At 37.4% G+C, this 24,930-nt stretch overlaps 3 protein-coding genes and 1 long non-coding RNA gene across 8 annotated transcripts; 2 read left to right on the plus strand and 2 right to left on the minus strand.

Moving 5' to 3' along the window:
- On the plus strand, nucleotides 1-8,654 carry lrif1 (ligand dependent nuclear receptor interacting factor 1). Of its 2 annotated transcripts, none has more exons than XM_079826363.1 (4): nucleotides 1-143; nucleotides 1,596-3,261; nucleotides 3,356-3,586; nucleotides 5,939-8,654. In XM_079826363.1, exons 1-4 carry the CDS (start codon nucleotides 136-138, stop codon nucleotides 6,932-6,934), a joined length of 2,901 nt encoding a protein of 966 aa, XP_079682489.1. In that variant the 5' UTR covers nucleotides 1-135; the 3' UTR covers nucleotides 6,935-8,654. The 2 variants fall into 2 exon arrangements, with proteins under 2 accessions (XP_079682489.1, XP_079682488.1); XM_079826362.1 differs by lacking the exon at nucleotides 1-143 and adding an exon at nucleotides 197-540.
- On the minus strand, nucleotides 7,718-12,400 carry LOC307132198 (tumor necrosis factor receptor superfamily member 14-like). Of its 2 annotated transcripts, none has more exons than XM_079826368.1 (8): nucleotides 12,280-12,400; nucleotides 11,786-11,875; nucleotides 10,796-10,921; nucleotides 10,548-10,703; nucleotides 10,368-10,452; nucleotides 10,136-10,288; nucleotides 9,467-9,537; nucleotides 7,718-9,360 (listed from the first exon to the last, which is right to left on the minus strand). In XM_079826368.1, the coding sequence occupies exons 1-7, from the start codon at nucleotides 12,314-12,316 to the stop codon at nucleotides 9,477-9,479; spliced, it is 708 nt and encodes a 235-aa protein (XP_079682494.1). In that variant the 5' UTR covers nucleotides 12,317-12,400; the 3' UTR covers nucleotides 7,718-9,360; nucleotides 9,467-9,476. The 2 variants fall into 2 exon arrangements, 1 of the variants encoding a protein (XP_079682494.1); XR_013817263.1 differs by having other exon boundaries at nucleotides 8,771-9,360; nucleotides 9,736-10,288.
- Nucleotides 11,274-13,146, plus strand: LOC307132199. The gene is made up of 2 exons (XR_013817264.1): nucleotides 11,274-11,416; nucleotides 12,824-13,146. It is a non-coding gene; the product is annotated as an uncharacterized lncRNA (long non-coding RNA).
- LOC307132197 (tumor necrosis factor receptor superfamily member 14-like) lies at nucleotides 12,443-23,924 on the minus strand. 3 transcript variants are annotated; one of them, XM_079826366.1, is made up of 10 exons: nucleotides 23,658-23,782; nucleotides 22,111-22,148; nucleotides 18,498-18,909; nucleotides 14,938-15,063; nucleotides 14,664-14,819; nucleotides 14,483-14,570; nucleotides 14,193-14,374; nucleotides 14,054-14,097; nucleotides 13,864-13,905; nucleotides 12,443-12,935 (listed from the first exon to the last, which is right to left on the minus strand). In XM_079826366.1, the coding sequence occupies exons 3-9, from the start codon at nucleotides 18,631-18,633 to the stop codon at nucleotides 13,864-13,866; spliced, it is 774 nt and encodes a 257-aa protein (XP_079682492.1). In that variant the 5' UTR covers nucleotides 18,634-18,909; nucleotides 22,111-22,148; nucleotides 23,658-23,782; the 3' UTR covers nucleotides 12,443-12,935. The 3 variants fall into 3 exon arrangements, with proteins under 3 accessions (XP_079682492.1, XP_079682491.1, XP_079682493.1); XM_079826365.1 differs by lacking the exon at nucleotides 22,111-22,148 and having other exon boundaries at nucleotides 23,658-23,924; XM_079826367.1 differs by lacking the exons at nucleotides 18,498-18,909; nucleotides 22,111-22,148 and having other exon boundaries at nucleotides 23,658-23,768.
- Between the last annotated feature and the right edge of the window lie 1,006 nt (nucleotides 23,925-24,930).

Raw genomic sequence — 24,930 nt, forward strand, 5'->3', positions numbered from 1 at the left:
GATTGAAGTACTATTTCCGGTGTGTCATATCCTGTGAAGAGAGCTGTTCAAGTTTGTGGATAAAATCTAACGGTTCGCGGAAGAAAACATCAACAATTATTATTTTTTGAAGTGTGATGTCTACAGGTACTCGTGATGGAGGGGTAAGTTGATCAGTTCTACGTCTGCACGTTAACAAACGCGTGTGTTCTTGGTCGGTAGTGTCAAGCTCGCTCAAAATGGCGAGTGTTTTGTTGGTGTCGCGAGTGCGTATCTTACCTCAGGAAACACAAAACCGAACACATTTTAAAAAGACCTAACGTTATCTATAGATACTCGATAGCTATTTTTTACAAAGATTCCTGTAAATATTCTGACAGATAACAGCTGACAGATTTGCCGGAGATATATTCAGAGGATGCTTAAATTCAAAAATTTTACACTTGGTTACTACATGACAAATGATTTACTTCTGTGTTACCATATTGTTCCATGTTTGTTTTTTTTGTTTTTTTAAGTAAATGCATTTATTAATATGACATTATACCGAGAATTCTGCAGGTAAGCAACAGTTATTAAATCATGTAAACCGTAAGTATACATTACCACTAATAAGTTTGGGGTTTGTATGATTTTTTTAAAGAACGTTTTTGAAAGAAGGCTGCATTTATTTGAGAGTAAAAACGGTATTATTGAGAAATATTACAATATAACTGTAACTGTTTTGTATTAATTTATTTCAGACTGTATTTATTTCCTATTATTCAGCATCATTATGCTAGTCTTCAGTGTGACACGATCCTTCAGAATTAGTTCTGATGTGATTTATGAAAAATAAAAACAATTATGAAACATTTATTTCAAATAGTAAATACATTTCTAATGCCAGAAAGAACTATTTCACGTTTGAACAATTTAATGTGTCTTGGCTGAATAAAAGTATTTTAGTCAATATTTATTATTTATCTCTTTGACTCCCTTACTGAACAGTGGTGTGTGTGTGTGTGTGTGTGTGTGTGTGTGTATATGTATATATATAAATTAGTAATAGAGTTTGATCTTATTATTCAGTCTTTGTTAGTTCTGATTTGTGTTTTTCATTGTTAATGCTAGCCTAGAAATCTAGACACACCCTAGCCAGGGCGTCTAGCAACTCTCCTTTGGCTTGCGAGCTGAAAAAAAACAAACTCTAGTCAGGCCAATCACATCGTGTATAGTGTCGTGGGCGGGCTTGTAATGACGGCACAGTTGCCGTGCTACTTGTAAACAAAGAAGCTGACGCGACTCTGGAAGACAAAGCTTTTCTTTGAGAAAAGAACAAAGAACGGTACAAAGTCATTCTTAAATTTGAACACATTCTTGATGTGTTCAGAGTTTTGCCGACCGGAAACGGTAAAAGTTTAATCTATCAACTAGCTCCGCTTCACTTTCTTCGTTGCTCTGGTTGGTTGCAGTACTATCCTATTGCGTGCAGAAGGAATTTGAAATGAAACCGTTTATCCCGCCCCTCGGATTGAGCCCTGCCAATGGTGTGTTCTTGATGTGGGTCTGGCTTGTCAGGCTAGGTTAATACAATATTCAAGCTAATTTTAATACTTTTTTTCTTCACCTTTTAGTGGAACTGGAGTCTACTACCAAGCCATGCCTGCAGTGGGACCAGATGGGAAAAACGTCATGAAGTTGATCCCTGTCCAGAAAGTGAATGGACAGTTTTTTCAGGCGCCATTTAATACAGAAAGAGACAATGTGGATCTACAACTTAAAGCCTTTGCAAAACCTGTTCATCCACCTGCCGCCTCTTCATCTCAAACATCAACTCGACTTCCCTCCCTTCAGCCAATAGCAGACGGACGGGTCGTTCTAAAAACCCTGCCAGAGTTCACAACTTTGTCTTTGTCTAACGCCATCAAAACCCAACCCAGTGGAACTAATAGCTTCGCCGTTCACAATCCAAAGCAAGTGCATGTTCCTCTAGCGACACACTCGGTTTCCCAGTATACAGTCCAGTTACCACCTCAACCCAGTGGACAGGGCATGGCGGCGGTTCAAACTCTGCCTGTTACCGTTAAGTCACCCGTTCTCCCAAACGGTCATTTCCTGCAGATCCCACCAAATGCGAAAGTTAGGACTCTGCCGGCAACTGCTCTCCCACAGTCCATCAAATGCCGGATAATGAACTCTGTGAATAATACAACTAACCATGGGAAGGGTCCACCAACCGTTGTGTTTGTGTCCCCTGTTAACTCTGTGAAGCTAAATTCTGCCCAGCAAATGCTTTTACTTACAAAGCCGAGTCAAATACAGAAGACCCTGTCTCAAAATCCTTCTACCAACTTGCAAACACCTGTTTGTGTTCCTAAAACTAATGAAGAAGCGAGCACTCCCATTAAATGGGTTGTCCAGGAGGGAACAGGCGCAACCGCACCTTGCCTTATACCTTTATCGACACAGAATGCGATATCTGACAGCTTAAAGGCAGTCAAGCAGGTCAACTCAGTTGGTACGGCGAATGAAATCACGGCAAGTATAGCCACACCTCCTCAGACCAGCCAAGAAAAGATCACACCGGGCAAGGACAACGCATTGGTCATGTGCAACGGAAAAGTCTATTTTGTGGCCAAGAAAAATTCAGAGATTGCCAAGGACGTGATCAGCGAAGTTGGAAAAAAGTTGTTTGGCAGCACTTCTCCCGCCCTGCCTGCCAGCTCCGCTCTGGGGGCAAACTCTTCTAAGCAAGACCCCCCAAAGAATGTAAGTGAAATCATTGATCTCTGTGATGATGATGAGGAGACGTCCACGTGCCTGGGAGGTGCCCCAGGTAATTTGCCCACACCGAGTCAAACAGAGGTGGATGAGAGCGACGAAGACTCTAATGTAATATTCGTGTCATATATTCCACCAAAGTCAGGTGAAAAAGTTGCAAACTCTGCCTCTCAGAACCAATGTGAAGAAGTTAGACACACAGAGATCAGCACGAAATCTGTCTCTCTGAATGAAGGGGGAATAACGGCACATGCGGAAATGGAAAAAGAGGGCTTTTCGGATAATCCTTCAGCCAAAACGGGTGATGACAAAGTGAATGTGGATGAGCAGGTCAAGGAAAATGAAATAGCTGAAAGCAACTTGATTTGGGTTTCTGAAAATGTGACTATGGAGGCAGACTTGGAGAGTAGAAGTCCACCAGAGACGATTTATCAAGCTGATGTAGCCATCACTGAAACTGTCAGCGTGTTGGAACAGCCCCAAAATATATGTGATCTAACCACTGATAATACTGAAAAGGTAATATAACAAAATTAAGTTTTGGAAAATAGTAATGTAATATCTTTCAAAAGCCTGACATGTATTTAATGTGTTCAACTCTCTTCTTTCTCAGGTCATTGGAAATCCAGCTCCGGATCAGAGATGTCAACCTAAGAGTGACTGTCAGCTGAGAAAAGAATTCGGCATCACCGCTGACGTTCAAATTCGCTTGCAAAAAACAAAGCTGCCTGTAAAGACAGATCAACAAACAGAGAGACTTCTCATAAACAAACGCACATTAGACGGCCTTCGTAAAGTCATCCAGGATTCAAAGCTGCAATCAAAAATACAGCAGATGATGCAGGTGAGTTGCATATTTATGCATCCAGATAGTGTAATGTAATGTACAGTGCATGAACGTATTCCCTACAGCAGTTTTAATGTGTATTAAAGGGATGGTTCACCCAAAAATTATCCCATAATTTAGATGTAATGGTTACGAGTTACGAGTAAGTGTTGATTATAGCATTATTTTTAGATATGTTCCTATCATATGAAAATATGATTTGCGCATTGAGTACACCGCGCAAACAAAGACACAACAGCATTAATCGAATGTAATCCAGTTTATTGTGGGGATAGCTGGCTAGCCTAGCCGGATACGCTCACGCTTACCCCCCTTCTGCTTAATCTCGCGCCGCGTTTGGTGCCTCTGCCAGAATATGAGTCTGATACTGCTCCGTTGGGCTGTGATTATGGGGCGTGTTTCAACCGAATCAGGAAAGACCTCAATTGGATAGACCTACAACCAATCAGAGCAACGGTGCGACGCGTAACGTTATTTATCAAATGTCAACAGAACTCAACTGCACTGTGTTGCCATGTCCGCGGGTTGAAGCGACCCCAATTATGTGATATACAGACCCAGGAATGCGATTTTTAGCAGGCAGCCCTGCCAAAATAATACATATTTTAGAATAATACATATTCTAACACCCACCCCCGGAAAGCTATTGGGCTTGTTTTGAGGAACGTTAGCAATTGGGCGGGTTTGTTGTAGAAACTTGGCAACCCTGTACCTGCACGCACGCTGGAATAAGTAGCCTAACGTTAGAAGAAAAAGATGAGTGTAAACGATCTTTGCCGGAGTTGTAAAAAAAGAATTTAAGGATACACAGAGTACTTGCCAACACGATCATCATTTTTGAGAGAAATAGTAAAGGTGAATGCATATACGAACAATCCGTTTAGGATTAGCACAAAATCAACCCAAGCGCCAAAATACATTGTCTAATGGCTACAATAAGTATAGTAGGCTACAGTACAGATAAATGTCATGTCTGAGCGGGATTTGAGCAAACGTCATTTTACCGGTGAGTGGTTCATGAGTGGAGCGCTGGCATAGAGCAGATTATTGAGCTGAGCATCACACCAGTCCGCTTCGCTCATTACAGGCTCGTTCTCGTCAGAACGCCCACGTATTAAAAAATGGTTGGGTTTAAATCGGACTCATAATCACAGTTAATGTGTCGGGCTCGGGTAGGGTCGGGCTTGATTTTTTTGACCGTGATCTAAGCTCTATCCTAGGTGTATATGACATGCTTCTTTCGGACGAACACAATCTGAGTTCTATTAAATATGTTCTGGCTCTTCCAAGCTTTATAATGGCAGTGAATGGTAGCCCAAAATTTGAAAAGTGGATCCATTATAAAAGTAATCCACGTGGTTAATAAAGGCTTGTGCTACGTCCTATGTCATTGTGGCGCCAGTTGCCACGCTTTTTTTCGTAAGTTGAATACGGAAGGCAGTCTGCCGGAAGCTAGATATTTGACTTTATAACGTGTTGATTATGGATATTTTTCTTACAGAAAACCCGTCAGTTTGCTTTAGATGGCCTTTATTTACCTCCTTGAGCCGTGTTGATTACTTTTATAATGGATGCACTTTTTTGGGCTGCCATTCACTACCCTTATAAAGCTTGGAAGAGCCAGGGTATTTATTAAAGGGATAGTTCACCCAAAAATGAAAATTAGCCCATAATTTACTCACCCTCAAGTCGTCCTAGGTGTATATGACATTCTTCTTTCAGACAAATAAAATCGGAGTTGTATTACAAAAGTCCAGGCTAATCCAAGCATTAGAATTGCAGTAATAGTGGCTGTTTTTGAAGTCCATAAAAAGTGCATCTGTCCGTCAAATAATGTGCTCCAAGCGGCTCCGGGGTGTTAATAAAGGCCTTCTGAAGTGAATCGACGTGTTTGTGTAAGAAAAATACACACCTGGTCGCGTTAGTCTTTCGATCGGCAGGGGAAATTTCAACAATTTTTCCATAAATTGAACAGGGAAGGCAGTCGGCCGAAAGTTTACTTGATAAAGTTTTAAATATGGATATTTTTCTTACACAAACGCATTGATTCGCTTCAGAAGGCCTTTATTAACACCCCAGAGCCGCGTGGAGCACGTTATTTGATGGGCAGATGCACTTTTTATGGACTTCAAAAACAGAGCAACTATTACTGCAATTCTAAAGCATTGGATTAGCCTGGAATTTTGTAATATAACTCCGATTGTATTCGTCTGTAAGAAAATGTCATATACACCTAGGATGGCTTGAGGGTGAGTAAATAATTTTTGGGTGACCTATCCATATATAGAACTATGGGAGTAACTGCACCGATTAGATTCATGCGTCTTTGTTCGTTTGCTGTATATATAGGTTCCCTACACAAAAACGGAGGAGGATGAAGGTCTGAAGGTCAAAAGAAAAAAGCTGGAGCATGATGGGAGTAAAGATAGTTCCTCTCAAAGCATCACAAACATTTCACCTGTCTCTAAATGCTCAGTTGTTCCCATGGAAAACAGTTTGATCTTACAGATTTGTCAAGAAGAGGTTTGTTTGCCAACAGAATCTGCTGCCGATAAGGACCATATGCAATCTGAAATGCCAGCAGATTGTACTGGCAACACCAGTATTACTCCATCACCCGAGCAAACAGTATCACAGACTGCTAGTCATCCCTTCTTGCCTACCTCTGCAAGGAAGCTGCCACCACGCTCTAAAAAGGGTAAGGTGTGTACGGCCTGTCCCTGTGGGACCGTTTTAGGGGTTGCAGAAGCCACTTCGTCACTCCATCCCCAGGAGAAACCGAATCCATGTACTGTTGGTGAATCACACAAAGGGACAAGAAAAAGCTGTTTAAATAAAACCCCAGTGGAGAGCTGCCAACCTCAGAGAAGTCAAACAAAAGATCAAGATCCTGTTAAGAAAGCAATGAAGAAACGGTTATCAAGAAGTCCACGTAAAGACTCCGCTCCGTTAGAAAGCTCTACTAGTGAATCATCACACAACGTCCCCTCATCTAATAGTCCATTAAGTGTTTCCTTTTCATCCAGTTTACAGGACTGCAACAAGCAGATTGCACTGTCCTCAAACGGAATAAAATGCGGTAACATGTCAAGCAGCCACACAGATGCTGAAACATCCCGGCAAGACACTAGCCAGGTGCAGACAGCATCAGACAACCCCAGCATGCCATTCTCGAAGAAACACCCAGGTCCCAAAATTGACAACTTTCCAACCCAAGCGCTCTACTCGTTGGAAACGCTGGATGCTGAGGAGATAAAGCGGCAGGAGAGGATCAAGCGTTTGAAGGATCTCCTGAAGGAGAAGGAGGCTGCGCTGGAGCGAATGCAACAGAGCATGAACGTTTAGTCGTGTGTGTTCGAGTTTAAAAGATTGTACACTGCGTGAGAGACCGGATGACTGGGAATACCATCATTAAATGTTTAAGAAAAAATGTACAGCATATTTACTAAATTTTCCCCCTTTTAACTTGTTAACTGAATCTGTTTCCAGTTATATTTTATTCAATCTTTGAGTACCTTTTATGCGTTCGTCTTATTTATAGCTTGTTGCAATACTTTTAAGCAACTTTATATCCCACCATCTTTTTTGACATCTTTGTATGATTTATGTGCCTTCATTAATACATGTTTTTCTGTAGTTAAATGAAGTGTCACAACCTGATTTTGAACTAAAAAAGCAATTTAATAAATAAAATGCACTTTCGGCAAACCCTTTGCCGGGTAGACGAAGAAGTGCAACCTGACATTGAAAAGTGAAATTTTTGTATCGTTTTGCTAAAAGAGCTCCAGCTGCTCACTAACCCAGTAACTCTTTTTTTTAATTGTATAACAGTTACAGTATTAGTGTATTTAGACCCATTTAGTGTTTGAGTCTGGACACATTCTATGCTTTGCTGAAATGTTGATCTTTTTACCTTGCTAAGCTACAATTTGTGAATATCTTGATACAATTTCATTCGTTTTCCCTTTTTCTTCAGGCAATGATGTTTCAAAGTCTTTATATAAAAGAAAACACAATTTCATTCTGAAATGTTTGTGGTGTTATATTCTCTCTGTTGCATGTGCTGGATTGTTTACAATGACATGTTAGAAAGCAGCAAATTATTTTCTTTAGACGAAGTCGAGAGCTGGTTCACAATAAATGTTTTATTTTTTAGCTGATTAGGACACTGAAAACACTGAAAACTTTGTCATGGACACACCATTGAATGACAGATGTTACTGTATTACCCTGCAACTATTTATGATACATTGTTACTCATAAAATGTACATTAGATTAAAATAATTCACTGAAGCCAAAAGGTTAATCATTAGAATCTCTCAATAGAGAGATTAATTTTTTTCAGAGATTACTGGTTTCCTAGGTTGAAATGACACACCTTGAATGTTACAAGTGGACCAATGTATTCTAAGACACATGACTTCAGTTTACCATAAACAGCTACAGTCTGAACATACCTTTAAGACAGTTCATTTTTAACATTAGCATTTTTGTCACACTGGAACATATAATGATTCAAGATGCTTTCTGTTTTGGTCTGTTATATGTAGTGCACAGACATATAAGTAAAAAAGGCATACAAACTGATATTTACAAAAGGTAATACAGAATAAAAATAAACACTCATAAACAATGTAAACATAATACTGTTAGAATACAGTTTTTACGAGCATTGTCGCCTTAACAGCAATGGTCAATGACAGTTGTACAAATTTAGATGATCAAGATCACTCTTGATACCAGTAATGACCATATGTATCTACAACTTTGAGTTGTCGTAAAGCTGTAGATAGAATATAGTATCCTCTTTTACCCTGAATGTCTCGTTGTTCCTGCAGCTCTATATTATTTGTGAAAACTGACAAACTCAACGCTAACTGGGTTATTGGTACAGGGGGTTACAGGCTTGTCTGTCAATACTCAGGGCAACTTTCTTCAATAAGAACACATTTTGATTAAATATGCCATTCTTATTAATGGAGTTAAGCACTTAAATGACATGAAATCATTATCCAGAAGTTGCAACATTTTTTATATTCTAATAAATGGACATTTTTGTACTGGATGCGATGCTTTTGAACACTTTTCCTGTGGCATGCAGTGTTTAAATGTTTTAACTACAGCGAGGATTGCTTGGTGTATGATAATAGCAGAACATATCGTTTCCATTAAAAATATAACTATTTTGGTCATATTACTGAATGATTTTTAGCAATGTAATGTGACGGCACATCCCCATCTCATATTTTGTCTTGTACCGTTAAACATCACGTGGATGAATATACATATACAAATGATATGCAGATGAGGATATGCATAGTAGAACTAGGCGTTGTAACCTATATGGATATTTTGGGAGCCTGGGTGGAGATGCATGTACACACAATATTCCGCTGACTGCGTATTAAAAAGGAAATATTGCGCAGGTTCTGGTATGCAGGGTTTTTAAATGAAGCCCCTGGTCTTTTAATGATATTGCCGTTTATGCATGTTTACTCTAGAGCTGCTACTAGTTTGCTGTTGTTTGTCTGCCCTCCTTGTTAAACCTGCTTTAAAAGTAAAAGCTTTCACTGGGATAAGTTCTCGGAGGTACTCAAGCTTCTCCACCACGTCAAGGTCACAGCTTTCGGAGAAGACTCCAATGTTTACACGCCCTAATAACAAATGGAGCGTTGTGGAGATTGAAATATGCAGGAATTCAGGCATGAAGATCCAGCAGGTGGGGGACTGATTTTTTGGAAACAACAATTAATCCTCAATGTTTTCCTCCCTGTAAACAAACAATGTACATATATTAGGTTATAATATATATTAGGTAATAATATACATAACGTGTCACCTGCATGACTAGAAAGAAGAAGGTTATCACTTCTTACGGTGTGTTGGCTATACGTTGTGTTGTACTTGCAGAGGTTGATTCTGCAGGGGCTGATTCTTTAACAGGATACTGTGGAGTGTAACACCAGCCAATATCAGTCAACATCCAGGCAAATCATTAAGACTGTTTCATGAACTCAAATCAGAGCAAGATTATTTTTAAAGAATCAAGCATGATAAGTATAATATACAATAAGGGATTTGACCTCATTTTAATGATTGAAAAATGCAGCATTATTATTTAAATTAAAAAATGTAAAGGACTTACTTTAAGTTGACCTAGAAAAAAGAAAATATGTGTAGTGAAAATACAAACAAGTGCAACAAACAATACATTCTCTAACGTGACTGACTACTGCAAAAAATTAACCCCAAATAAATTGTGAAAACTGATAAAGTCTCTGCTAAAGAAACCTTTTCAATTGTGGGTATTGTTTAAATTGTACAATTTTATGTATATTTTAGAAGCATTTCTGGACCCAGTCAGAATTTTTTTTTAAAAAACCTTTTCAAGTCAGGTTCACTAAACTGATCTCTATACAAGCAGAATCACATTAAATCATTATAATTAATTGTTCCCTATACAGGTTTCAGCAAAAATCCATCACATATATCAAATCATTCTAAACTTTTACACAAAATGTAATTCAGATGAATCCTGCATATACTCACGTGTACTCCTCTGAATTATGAAGATCAATGGTAATGTTGTTAAAGCCACTGCAACTATGAGACCATATCTTTCTCGTCTTTTCGGTGTGCATGTGACATCTTTTACAGAGCTGCCATTTTCTGTCTGTATTTCCTTCCTAGCTGTACAACTGAGATAAAAGAAATAATTTAAATCAATAACAGATAAAAAGCAAATACTACAGGGAGTACAAATAATATTTCACCTACTCGGTCCACTTGATGCAGTTCAGACCAGATGGAGAATAAAACCCAAGAGTGCAGTTCACACAAACTGTGTCTGAATTCTTTGTTCCTGTAAGTAGAAAATAACCTTCATTTTGAGTGAACTACCTCTTTAAATATTGAATCATGATAAAAAAAATACTTTGATGTATTCAGAAACAATACCTGATGTTTTTATTTCTTGTCCTGGTTCACAAACACTGTGTTTTTGAGCATGACTGCACTGTGAATTGGAGTGGTCAATGCAGTGATATCCATCAAGCACATCACAGACTGCGTTTTTCATTGTAGTGCATTTACTCTTGATGTAAAGGCCTTGACCTAAAAGAGCACATTTAACACTTTCATATAGGCAATACAAGAAAATTAAAAATTCTGAAATTAGTAAATATACATTAAAAATACAAGCATACTTTCAGCACAGTTTCTGCATATGAAACAGTTATGAAGACCATTAGGTTCACTTATGAATGTTCCTGGAGCGCAAGGTTTGCATGTGGTGCTCAAATCCCCACTACAGTCACTGCGAACTACTGATCCTGCAAACAACACAAAGTAACAGTTGTTCAGTTCTTAACCTCAGTGGGTGGGAAGACAGCAGACCAGAGATTCAACCAATGTACTAATGCATAAGACCCTGTCATGTCAATGGTTTTTAGTTTGTTATTAGTTAAAACTACAACATATAGTTATAAGTGATTCTGATGACAGAATTTAACGGGTGTAACAAATTGTCTACATCTGATACGAGCAATGCTTGCATAATTTCATGAATATACAATCATGTTCCACTTATTAGGCGTTTCATACATGCTGCAGAGTCATTTTGATTGACTTTCTTTGTAATAGGCATGACCTAAGCATTGCCGTTTCAAGCAAGTGGTGCTCACTGCAGAGCCAAATGATGCTCAGCTCCACCTATCTAATGGGATGAGCGGGGGACGCCATGAGTGCCAATCCTGACACAACATCAGCCAGCAGAATAACATGAAGCATCAGATGCGCAAGACAAGAGTTCAGCAACGATTGCATGGGTGAATAACTTTTATCCTAATGTATTTTCAAGGAAAATTTTATATAAATAATACGAACTGTGATTATTACTTAATCTGCGTATACATAGGCCTATTCTGTTTTCAACTGTTTAAGATCTCAAATATTAATCATATAACAGTAAAGCTAAACTAGCCTATAACAAAACGAATACAATAAATATAGAACATAGTTTACGAAAAGACAGCGCTACAAATGAAGCAGTTTATTTCAGATGCGTCACAACGCGTCGTTCTTCCGGTGTAGACTGAAGAAATTTAGTTTCATGCAGCACATTGTTAAAAAAAAAAAAAGTGCCAATGTTATTAGGACTTATTATAAAATGTGCTTAATGATTTTAGTGAGCCTACCAATATTGCACATTGGGCAACACTCTCCAACAGCTGATTTATATTCACTCGGACCACAAGCTTTTCCAAACCGGACAAGTGTACAATGAACTGTGGGGAAAAGAATACACACATTTAAGGACCAACCACGACATTTACATTTTATTTAATGACCAACTGGAATGAGAATATGCAACTACTTTAACACTTTCGTCTTTGTCATTATTCTGTAAAGGCCAGTTCACACTCCAACGACAGACACTTCGGGAATCGGGGGTTTGTCGGATTAGTGCGTTATACTTGCCCTCGCTCGGCGTTTGTTTTTGCCATTTGAATGATGTTCGATCGGCTTTTGTCGCTCATTGAATATCTGAGCAGTACTAGGCCTACTGAAATGCGTTGGTCCTCGTCTCTCGGGGCAGTGTGACTTGGTCTTTTATTATTTTAATGGCGTTGTTGCGTTTTAACTTTTTTAAAATCACGACACAACCGGAACAAACTGCTCTTCCTCTTACCGTAAAGCAAAATGGAAATCACGAACATCGTTGTCATGTCGAATAGCTTTTAAAAAAAACACCATCTTTGTCCTATAGTTGTTTTCAAACCGCCATTTTGCTAACTTACCCGTCCTGTACTTCCGCCTTAGCCGCACCCAGCCAGCCACCCACAGCCTTTTTTGAATTCAACATTTATTTTATTTTTTTATTCTTGAAAACGTTGATTACAGCGTGATTCAGGCTTTAGCCTGTACAATAACAAGCAAACAAAGGGAATAACACTGTACCCACACGAAAAAATACTATAGTATATTATAGTAAAATTACAGTAAAATTAGTGTTTGAACCGTATTATAGTAAAGATACTACAGTAAATTGTAGTATATTATAGTATTTACTACACTTTGTTAATTTACTGTAGTATATTTACTATAGTAGGCATACGGTTCAAAAACACTATAGTATTTACTAGAGTAATTTTACTATAATATACTATAGTATTTTTTCATGTGGGTATATACAATACGATGAACAAAGAATAAGATGATATTGCTTTTTACAGAAAAATGGCGTGTGATGTTGGCATGTTCTCTTCTTGGGAGGAGTTGGAAGCAGTCCATCATTGTCCAGAGCAGCGTCTTCAAAGTTGTTCAGGACACAGACCCCGAGATAGCCTTCATGGAACATACAAGATGTCAAACAGAACTAAGCATATAGCCTTTGATATTAATAGAAAACAACAATATTATATGCTAGTTATAATGTGTTAAGACAGTAAATCAAATCTATACACGGTGTTGTTGTTGCATATGCATCATTATCTGTATATATTTTTTTGAGATTTATGCATCATAAAATGTTGCAATAAAAACCAATTAATTAGGATTTTGAATAGATGGACAATTAAACATTTACCTAAACTTTAGCTTTAGTTTACTAAAACTTCTCATTTTACTGTGTGAGATGGACAATTAAGAATTAAATCACTGAGCATATAAAATTAGTACAGGTGCTACCAGTTGCAAATGTAGGAACGGCTCCACCATAAGAATAGTGAGACATAATCTATTAGTGTGCATTTACGAGCAATGTATGTTTTTTGCACCAAAAGTAGGCTACTAATTTATTTCATGTTTCACAATCATTTTCTACCTTTTCTCTGACCCTCATAATTAAACAGGCCATGTTTTTCTGCCTTGTCTTCAATACTGAGATTAAATAAAATGAGTAATATCGCTTGGATATTGCATATTGCTACAACTCATGGGTTGTTAGGGCCAACGTAATTTGCCCCATTAATCAATAGCAGCCTTCTTGCAAAGCCTGCATTACATTGTGACAACACAACACACACTGAAAGAAAAAAAAAACTTGAATCTGAGGAGGAGGAAAAGTCTATCAGTATGGCAGCTTTAAACTGTCAGCAACATGCTGGTTGCTTAGTCAGTGCTAAAAAGCAACTGTATGCCATTTGGAGGTTGTAGAACATAGATTCAGAAATGTCAGGACAAGCAAAGCACTTTTTCAAAGGAAGAACTGCACAACTGGTTTCATTTGAGCACCATAATATACAGGCTCTAATGATCAGCGTTTGGTTCTTACCTAATCTTGGCTTAATGGTGGGTTAAACAGAATCTCCTCTTCCTGTAGAAACAGAAATTATTTCAGCAAAATAATGCTTTATGTACAACCTTTAGAGTAGACTGAAAACTATATCAACATTTTAGCAAGGCATTTCCTATTATAATCCTATTTTAAAGGTTTAACTTAGAAGAACAGGTCAAATATTCACTTGTTCTGAATCGTCCTCAGTTGCTTGTTGTGGTATTGTTACACCTACAATATAAAAAGTATTAACAATGTTAATGCTAATAATATTAACATGTTAAACAGTACTTAATGGAATTTTATTTCAAGAATTTAGTTCTTACGTCCAGTAGAGTGCTGTGCTTTTTGTTTTCTGTATATGATGTGTGCTATTAACACCACCAAAACAGCAACAAGAACTGTAACTGTGACTCCAACTATAAGTTTAACTGAAGTCACTTTCTCACATTCAGCATCAGAATATGTTGTTCCTGCTTTTATTTCTGTAAGTCCCTCAATATCACATCTGAAAATGTTTAACAATGTTTAATAATATTAGTATGTCCAGTCTTATTAGAGTAATCAATATTTAAGTAATTTAATTCATATTTATAAATCTGTGAACACTACTCACTTTGAATGTGTTTGACAGGCCATTAGAGAGCCATTTGAGTAAGTGCTTTCTGTGCAGTCAGCACAAACAGTATCAGTAAATGCTGTTCCTGTAAAAATATTGAGACTGAATGAGTAATAAAAATGTCAACAAAGCTTATACAAAGGCTAACACATTACCTCAGTAATTGAATCCAAATCACCTGTTTCTTTGATATATTGTCCAGGTTTACATTTCAAGTGTTCCACAGCTAATTCACAGTTGCCTTTATTTGGGTTAATGCAATGAAATCCTTCCTGTGGCTCACAAATTGTGTCTGCAGATCGTGTACAGGCTTTCTGCACTCTTAATCCTTGGACTGTGGACACAAAAACAAAGCACACAATCATAACTAAAGTGTAATGCATTAGACAGAACTTCATCATTAGTTCATATCTCTTTATCATAAGTTAATGCGTTTATCACTGGGCACGCACCTGCATCACACACAGTGCAGGGAAAACATGCTGCGAGTCCATTGGGTTCATCTGTGTACGTTGATGCAGGACATGGAACACAAGTTGTACTGGTATCTACATCGCAATGCCAATGAACACGGTTTCCTAAAAAGGTAAAATGTGTCTGATCAGCTGAATTCTAGTCATAAAGATGTGTGGTTACAGCCAAAAACATTTACACATAGATAATGCATGAATTTTACAGAATCAATAGTTTAACTGTGTTAAACTGTGTACGGTAATACAATTATGAAAACAGTGCATCTTTGGCCTTCTGGACTTTAAAGCATACTTGGACTTTGATACATTTTTTTACTTTAACTCTTTAGGATCCTATAAATTCCTACTATGTTATATTGGTTAACAACATTACTTAAAGGGTAGTTTACCCCAACATTAAAATTTGTTCCAAACCTGTAAGACCTTCTTTCATCTTCTGAACACAAATTAAGCTATTTTTGATGAAATCCGAGAGGTTTCTGAACCACACATAGGCCGCAACCTCATTGCATCAAGGCCCAGAAAGGTAGTAAAGACATTGTTAAAATAGACAGCCGGAGCCGTGTGGATTACTTTTATAAGGATGGATGCACTTTTTTGAGCTTCAAAGTTTGGGCTGCCATTCACTGTCATTATAATGCTTGGAAGAGCCAGGACATTTTTGCAATATACCTCAAATTGTGTTTGTCTGAAAGAAGAATGTAATATATACATAGGATGACTTTTTATTTTTGGGTGAACTAACCCTTTAAGGCTGGAACACACTACTAGTAGGGAGGTTAAGCCCAAAAAATAGGCCTTTGACTTCAAGTCATGATGCAAAGGTCCCCTTTGGTATGGAATTACCTTAGGGCCATAGAAATAAATTTATCCTAAGACACATGTGAGATCACATTTTGTAAGTTCAGAAAAAGACCCAAATATATCATATTCATACACCTATTCATTATTTTTCTCACATGAATAGGGTAAAACATTTAACCTTTAGATATCACCATGAAAATTACTGAGTTGATTACTTATATCAAGACAAACAAAACATGGATTACAAGTCTTTTTTAAATTGTTTGTTAACATGGACAAACGGTGCATAATCTAATTATAGATGTGCTAATTTGCATAAATACCACAACAGATCTAAACATTGGGTACAGCGTTTTTAAAACATTCAGAGATTCAGTCAGTCATTAATTCAAGGTCCACTCAACTGTCAACTCTCAACTGTCACTAAGCTGCCCTCAGGTAAGAACAATTTCCTTTTGTTTTTCCTACATGGATTATTCATTCGTATACATTAATAAAACATACCTGGTGATCAACTACAATTTATTGGGAACACCTGGATGTGTGTTGAGCTGTTGTACGACTATGTTTGGTGAAATGATGTCAAGTTTAGGATTAGCGAATAGTTTCATTAGATAGCTAACACGGCTAGCAGCAGCAAATAACTTGTTAGCTGTCTTAAGATATGGATACATGGATTGTTGTAGTCGTTACACTGCCATGTAGGCTATGTAATTCAAGTCATTAATCTCAAGTAAGGGATAATGTATAGCGAGGCGGTTGTTATAGCGAATAACAACCCCTTCAGGCTGATTCAAGACCCCTCCATGACTGACTGAATCTCTGAATGTTTTAAAAACGCTGTACCCAATGTTTAGATCTGTTGTGATATTTATGCAAATTAGCACATCTGTAATTAGATTATGCACCGTTTGTCCATGTTAACAAATAATTTAAAAAAGACTTGTAATAAATGTTTTGTTTGTCTTGATATAAGTAATCATCAGTAATTTTCATGGTGATATCTAAAGGTTACATTTTTTACCCTATTCATGTTAGAAAAATAATGAATAGGCGTATGAATAGGATATATTTGGGTCTTTTTCTGAACTTACAAAATGTGATCTCACTTGTGTCTTAGGATAAATTTATTTATATGGCCCTAAGGTACTTCCATACCAAAGGGGACCTTTGCATCATGACTTGAAGTCAAAAGTCACTTAACCTCCCTACTATACTGCAGGGGTCCTTGAATACCCCGACACATTTTGTATTTTAAATTAGCTAACACACCTGATTCAACTCGTCAGCTCATAAGTAGAGACAGTGAGATTTGAATTGGGTGTGTCAGATAAGGGAGACATACAAAATGTGCAATGCTGGTCATAATCCAGGGGATATTCCAGAAAGCAAATTACGCAACATACCCTGGGGCCGGTTGCATAAACCGTTAAGATAGTCTTACAAGTTAGACATAATTTTTTTTTCTTTAAGACTGTTCATAATTTTTTTAAATCAGTTACATAAAAACATAGACTGGCCTAATTTGATACGAAAAGTAAGACTGAATGCCACTTGCCTAACTGCTAGTGGCTCATACTAGATCTTAAGACACTGTCTTAACATAATGGCTTAGTTCTTTGATCATTCACACTGCGTGATTGTCACTCACGTGCACGAGCACCGATTTACCTATGATTTCGAGCATTTGTCTGCAATTTCGCAAAACCTGTCGGCGAGTCAAAATCGGGCAGTCTGAACTCGGCATAAATGTTTACCAAGGAAAGACTGGACTTGATACAGTAAACAACTGAGAATAACACACTACAAGACTTTCAAGTCGTTTCAAGCAAAACAAACTCACACAGCAATCTGTCTCATTGCTAAGCCGCTATACGATATATCACAATAATGAATATGCATATTGTTTTAATTGCATATGAATATATTGTTATCGTGGGCACTTCAAAATAACGTGAAAATATTCGGATTCTTTATTATTCCGTAACACTTACAATAAGGCTCTATTAGTTAACTAATGAGTTAACTAATGTTAAACTGGCAATGAAAAATACTTCTAAAGTATTTATTAATCTTAGTTAATTTCAACATTTAATTACACATTATTAAAATCAAAAGTTAACTGTATTATTAAATGGACCTGAGCTAACATTTATATATATATTTTTTACAAACATTATCCAAGAAGAATAACTTTTGTAACAAATATAGCTATTGCTCATTGTTAATGTATTGACTAACTAATGAGACCTTATTGTAAAATGTTACATAATGCTCTTTTGCACTTTAATCTGTTTGAAGCATTCGTTTATTTTATACATCTTTGTTTTATTGTATATAAACGTTGTTTTTATTATAATAACAAAAGTTATTAATTAACCTATTACAGCATGATAACACTTTTTTTGCAACTTATTTCAAAATCATTATAATACCGTATACTGTAAAAATCTTCAGCAACTATCGCAACATGAAAATTTGTTACTGTCACATGCCTCTGCATGACATATGACATAAGCTTCTAAAATCAAAAATTTCAAAGAGGTTTGATATCCTCCAAGTGGAAGAAATCTGTCAACTTTGCCTGCCTAAAATCTGCAGACTGGCTCTGACTTTAGACAACTAACATCGACTTCTCCAGACTGCAAATAAGGGCAAGAATCTGAAAGTGTCAAAGTTGTGTAGTGTATTCCAGTCTTTACTGTATAGAACCCAAAATAAAGTTTTTACTGTACCAGGAGCACACATGGGGCAGCATTCTCCATTTATCTCATATTCAGCACGGGCACATCCACAGTAACAAAGTTCAAAATGTGCAGCGATGACAATACCAACAGTGGATACAATGGTCCTTAAAAATAACATGTCCATATACAGTGCAAGGGAGGATTATTTAGTCCACTTGAAAGTGAAGGGAAACGTTTCTCCCTCAGACTTCATTAATCTATTTTTTCACAACTTCACATTAAATAGTAGATTAGATGACGGCATATAAAGATCTCAGCTCCTGATGACAGGCTGCTGGTCTTTAGATGATCAGCATTAGCTTGAGTCTTTAGATGTTTTGGAAGAACACTCCACCAGACATTTCTTCCTCCTCACACTCAACATGACTCCTCTTGTGTAAGCAGAGTCATCAGCGGAATTCTGTGAAGAGTTGAAATAAAATGGTTATGGCTAATGTTCTGTGTTAATGTTCCATTATGAGACCTGCTTTAAAAGTGTCACTAATTTGTCAGAAGTTTATAAGTGGTCATAACAGTATTCGATATACAAAGTAAACATGCTGTATGTTTGAAAACTAAAAATGTCACTAGTCCAAAAAGATGATCTGAGCAGCAAAAACAACAAATACAAACACATTTCACATGCAAAGAGGTTGATCAGCAAAAAAGGCCCGTTTACTTCTAAAGGTTAGAGGGAGCAAAAATTGTCACATAAAATTAACATGAGAAGCCTTGGCTTCAGAGAACAGAATAAAATAATAACAAACATTTGCATTTTAATAAGGCAGGCATCACATCACAAGTGCCTGAAATTGAATATGCAGGGTTGGGTTTTCGTTGTGGCCATTTTTAAAAGGGGATTTATACAAGATATTCCAAATATTTAGCAATTGTGACAAGGTCTCTCAAGGTCTTACTTGTTCTTAGAAGGCTTAGACACGAACAACAAACATGTTAAACACATGATTACGGTAAATCATATTTTAACTCTCTGGTGCTGTTCGGACATTTTTTTACCACATTTTTTTTTTTTTACTTCACTGGAATGGTACAAAACTTGGTAAAGTGAACACACACAAAAATTTGTGGAAATCATCAGATTTTTCACAAGTCAAATATGAACACATTGTAAATTAATGGGAGACGAATTTCATCTGGTGGAAACGTTTGGTGCTGCACCCAAACAAACTCTGAAAGTTATGTTGTGAGCATAGACTGTAAAAAAATATGGACGTAGTGTCCGTGACGTCACCCATAGGATTCTGATGAGCCGTTCTGAAGCGCAAAGTATGGACGAGATGGCCATTGCCATCTTGGCAGCACGCCACTCCCGGATTACAGAATATGGGCAAAAAGGCGGGACGTGGGCGGAGCTGAAGTGACGCGATGACTAACAGACAGCAGATAAATGGCTATCCACCTGTCACTCGAAGTGGCCACGCCCTTAATTATGCAGAACTTTAAGGCTTTATATAATGTAAATGAATGAGTTATAAAAAAATCACCCCCCTCACAGTTGTCATGAAGGGCAAAATTAGCTGTTAGACCAAAACCACAATTTGTACCAGACTGTAAACATGTTTTAATCTGCTGTAAAGTTGGCCATTTTAACATGGGGCTCAATGAGATTCTGCTCCCTTCTGGAGCCTGTCCCTAGCGGCCAGTCGATGAATTGCAGTATATGGCACTTCCGTATTGGCTTCAAGAGAAAATGCGGGAGGTTGCCGCTTGGTTGTGAGCTTAATGGCAACAGAGGTGTGCTTAAAGGGTATAAACCAAGCCTGTAGCAATCAAACTAAACAATCAAATTACACTTCAAATAATTTTTTGCCAAAGTTGGTTTCTGTTAGCCTGGGAAAACCCAGACAACTTCCGGCAAATTTAGATTTGCTCTGCAAGTAGTCTGGCAAAGAGTCCATTCAAACCCATTTCTAAACCCTAGAAATCGCGGCACCAATCAGAAACGTTGGGGCGGGCTTTACACGATGACGACAGCGCAGCGACGTTGAAGCAGATTTGCAGCTTCTGTGGAGCATCACTCGTTCGAATCAGCTATCGCGTCTGTTTTAAGCGATTTAAACTTCTCCTTTTCGTTAAAACCCGAGCAAAGAACAACACTCGAAGCCTTTATATCTAAAAAAGATGTTATCGCTGTTTTACCGACTGGATTCGGCAAAAGTCGTGTGGAAAAACGAATGGGTCTTAGCAAGAGTCCTCTGGTAGTGTTAATGTTTTACAAAATATAGTTTTAAGTCCTTTTCAGGAGTGAATGAAGTTGTTTAAAGCTCAAATCTGTGGTTTATTTATAAAGAGAGCGCCTTTTTTTTAAATTTGATCTGCCGTTTTCGGAGTTGTGAGCTCCAGTGGTTCAGCGGCGCTCAAACGATTATTGAGCCCGCCGAGAGGCGCCTTTCCTCGGCCAGTCCTTCTGCCGTCTGTCGCTGGCTCTGATGTCTCTGTAGTGGTTAAACCGTCTCGTCTTGTGTAGATCTAACGGCTGATCTTTGCTCTCATTAATCTATAATTTGTTCCAGGCAGATCGTTTTATCTGAGGGCAAAGTGAAGTTTCATAACTTTATATTTTTAAGATATTAAACTTAACCGTTGTAGTCTCCTAGCGCTGACTTTGACTGAATTGCTTTATTTATTGTATAGCTTCTTATACCTTTTACTTATACTTGTATAATTGCTATTGATGATCACACATAAACTGACATTTAACAAAAAGAGACTGGGTTGTGTTTTGTGTCATATTTAATTTATTACAGTGATAATCATAGCCTATATTATGTGTGTGTGTTTTTTTTAATGTAAATGAAAAGAGGCTGGGTTTTTTATATTTCGTTTTGTTATAAACATGCATTGAAGATAATATGCATTGCGTGCACTACATATACAAATATATACTGAGTGATACTGTCAAGAGCATAGTAAGCGGACTAGTGTCCTCCCGTCCTCTGGAGTTCGTTCTCCGGAGTCAAACTTGGTAAGTCACGGACGCAAGTCAGAAGTTCGCGTACGAAATATGTCATAAAACACCACTGCCTCATTTCATAAAAAAATAAAAATTAAACATAATAATAATAGCCACACGAATGTGGTTCAGGCAACGCGTAGCTAGGCCTACATTGATTATCTTATATATTTATAATAAAACGAAGTATAAAACACCCTGCCTCTTTTTGTTTACATTTTAAAAATAATATATTAAACATTAATATGTGGTTTAGGTAAGGTGACCAGATTTCTGAAATGGAAACCGGGGACATTTCCTATTTGAGAACACAAGTACAGAAAAGAACGCAAATGAGAAACGGCCAGTCAGATGTTTCTCCGTCGCTCTGCATACGTCATCTCCCTCATCGCTCTGATTGGTTTTAGGTCTATCCAATTGCGCCGAGAGGCATTTGAGCGACGCCCGTTGGTGACGCCCCTTTGGAAATTATTTGTCTATGAAGCTTTGCCAGACCATAACTCAGTTACTACTGAGAATGGTCTGGTTTTAACCAGGCTAGGTTTCTGTCACTGTAGGCAGTTTTTATCATGATGATTTCATTTCAAGTGTTCGTTTTTTAAAGGGTTAGTTCACCCAAAAATGAAGATTCTGTCATTAATTACTTACCCTCATGTCGTTCGACACCCGTAAGACCACCCGTTCATCTTCGGAACACAAATGAAGATATTTTAGTTGAAATCTGATGGCTCTGAAAGGCCTCCATTGGCACAATGCACGGTTCACTTCACTCTCAAGACCCTTAAAAGGTACTAAAGACGTCGTTACAAAGTCCATCTCACTACAGTGGTTCTAAAATAACTTTATGAATCGGCGAGAATAGTAACGACGAACGACAATGTCGTTACGACAATGTCGTTACCCTCAATGTCGAACGACATGAGGGTAAGTAATTAAAGACAGAATTTTCATTTTTGGGTGAACTAACCCTTTAAATAAGTTTAGTTTTAGTTAGTTATTTTTTTGTTATAAAAACGGAGGCACTAACAGACTTTTTTCAGGATTTTTGGGAGGATATTGTAGCTTTAGCTTTAATCTCCATATTTCCATAACTGTTTATTTCACACTGACATAATGAATTGTTCAGCATCTGCGAGAGTGTGGGCGGGATTTTGTTTTGATATCGCCCCTCTACTTCCCAAATCTGCGCAAGATGTCAGCGCCATATTCAGACCTCTGGAGGCTTCAATTACTTCAGCGGAAGAGAATGAAGTCGCGTTGTCCATATTTTTTTACGGCCTATGGTACAAAAATGTGCCCATTAAGCACAGCCAGACTTTTTGCATTTAATGATATATGTATATCTTAATTTAAATGCTTTTGTCATTTAAAATAAAATATTATTGTGTGAGAGATTAATATTTTATTTTAACGTACTGAAACCAATGCCCTGTGCACTGAAATGTCTCAAAAAAAGAAGATATTTTGAAGAATGTTGATAACCAGACAGTTGATGGTAGCCATAGTATTTTTTCCTACTCTGGAAGTCAATGGTTACTGTAAACTGTCATTTTCTTTTGTTTTCAACAGAAGAAAGAAACTCATAGGCTACAGGTTTGGAACTTGAGGGTGAGTAAATGATGACAAAATGTTCACTTTTGGGTGAACTATCACTTTAAGACAGGATGGGCAGGGGAAATTTTTTTTTATGGTATATGCGTAAAACTTGTTATAGCCTATCGGTTATATCATCAGACAGCGGTTATTAGCGCTTATAGACTCAGCATGGTCAAACAGTTTCACTTGCATTTTGTTGGAAAAGTCCCTAACGTTACATAACTGAACCAAAACATCCAACAACCAAACCATCAAGCCATTGTAATTTGATATGTAAATATAGTCCTATTTAGAGATATGAAAGTCTTGAGAAATCACAATTACAAACGTCTCGCAGTAATTCTATTATATATCATTTTATATTTGTATTCATTAAGCGGCCAATTTACAAGTATTTCAGCGAAACGTTGTAGGTGTACTTTGAAAAGTGACAACAGACGGTTAAACAATATGCATAATCATTTAAGACCTGCCGGACAACCCTGTTATAATCTAACGTTACTCGAAAGCATTTGCTAACGAATTAATGTCACACAGACATCAACAAGCTACCATTGTAAAATCAATCAATTGGACAATCTTAGCACAAAAAGTCTCACCTAATGAAATCATTTGAAGAGGAATCACATGAAGAAACTTGTTAGTCCTCTTGTGTGCTTTTCCGAAGTTTTAATGGACGCTTGCTTGCCTTTCGTAACTGCTTCGTGAGAGAAGGACCTGGCCTATGGCTGGCAGGCTGCAGATCGGAGCAGGGCGGGGCGGGGCTGCACCTACACCTGCACCACATACCTATTCCGATTGGCTCGATCGTCTTTCATGGACGCGCTTTACAAAAACAGCAATATGGTAGACAGCAGCTGCGCTCCGTTCAAGCCTACACCGCCAACGTTAAAAGCCGACGTAAATAAGTAAATAAGCCAAACGGTTCTCTGATCAGCTGTTCAGTGTTATTTATTGTGTTGACAAAATAGCACTTTGTAATGTTATCCTATCTATGGTTGCACTTTCTTTTATGAGTAGGCCTATACACATTTTGTGCTTCTGTTTACATTTCTTTTATAACTTGAATGTATAGGAAGAAAGAAATATACTTTCTACTACTTACAGCTACATGCACTTTAGAGGTGTTAATAAAGCACCTGTTTGTTACAGTTGTGGTTTGTATTCAACACATGTAAAATATTGTACGGTTTGTTCTGCTAAATAAACCATGACAGGAAACATGCTGGGGTCAATTTGTTCTTAAACATTGGTAATACTGCACACATTATTTAAAAATATACTCCGGTACTTCATTACTTGTGTATTTACTTATTATTGAATCGATATTGAAGCTAATAAATCAATATCGAATCGAATCGAAGCCTCAAGAATCGAAATCGAATCGAATTGTCAAATTAACAATACCCAGCCCTATTTCAGATGATTAAGGAAAGATACCATAATCCCAAAGATATAAATATTAACAAAAGTAATTAAAGTAGACTGTGGGTAATGTTACTTAACCAATTTGAAGCAGTTGTTGAATTTTTTTTATTTTATAGCTAACTTAACTAACGAGAAACAGAGAGCAGCTTGAATGTTCCCCGTTGAAATGGCAGCTCTCAACGGCCACCAGGACTTGTACAGTTTTATAAAAGCTATTTATTATTTGTCGTAAAGTGTAAGAATCACCTCAGAAAAATAAATTATTCTGTCAGGCGCAGTTGAAGCCTAGGACAAACGCTGTCAAGATGAGATGGTGTAGCCAGGCTATGTCTGTGTCATTATTCAAACATCATGTTCATAACATGTTACGAAATAAAAAGTTTAATACCTCAGAAAAATTAACTTTCCTCTCTTGTCAACATTAGCCTGGTGTGTGAGCGCGGC

This window comes from Gobio gobio (assembly GCF_949357685.1).
Source record: "Gobio gobio genome assembly, chromosome: 10".
NCBI lineage: Eukaryota > Metazoa > Chordata > Actinopteri > Cypriniformes > Gobionidae > Gobio > Gobio gobio.

What these genes read in the sequence shown, in the direction of transcription:
- LOC307132198 (XM_079826368.1), bottom strand. Translation starts at nt 12,316, where the DNA reads ATGACAACGATGTTCGTGATTTCCATTTTGCTTTACG. An exon ending in ATGCAGAAACTGTGCTGAAA is followed by an intron (nt 10,704 to 10,795) that starts GTATGCTTGTAT and finishes GTGCTCTTTTAG; the next exon opens with GTCAAGGCCTTTACATCAAG. An exon ending in ACAAGAAATAAAAACATCAG is followed by an intron (nt 10,453 to 10,547) that starts GTATTGTTTCTG and finishes TTCTACTTACAG; the next exon opens with GAACAAAGAATTCAGACACA.
- lrif1 (XM_079826362.1), top strand. Translation starts at nt 515, where the DNA reads ATGACATTATACCGAGAATTCTGCAG. An exon ending in TTATACCGAGAATTCTGCAG is followed by an intron (nt 541 to 1,595) that starts GTAAGCAACAGT and finishes TTCACCTTTTAG; the next exon opens with TGGAACTGGAGTCTACTACC. An exon ending in CCACTGATAATACTGAAAAG is followed by an intron (nt 3,262 to 3,355) that starts GTAATATAACAA and finishes CTTCTTTCTCAG; the next exon opens with GTCATTGGAAATCCAGCTCC.
- LOC307132197 (XM_079826365.1), bottom strand. Translation starts at nt 18,633, where the DNA reads ATGGACATGTTATTTTTAAGGACCATTGTATCCACTGTTGGTATTGTC. An exon ending in CTGCCCCATGTGTGCTCCTG is followed by an intron (nt 15,064 to 18,497) that starts GTACAGTAAAAA and finishes TTACCTTTTTAG; the next exon opens with GAAACCGTGTTCATTGGCAT. An exon ending in GCCTGTCAAACACATTCAAA is followed by an intron (nt 14,375 to 14,482) that starts GTGAGTAGTGTT and finishes AAACATTTTCAG; the next exon opens with ATGTGATATTGAGGGACTTA.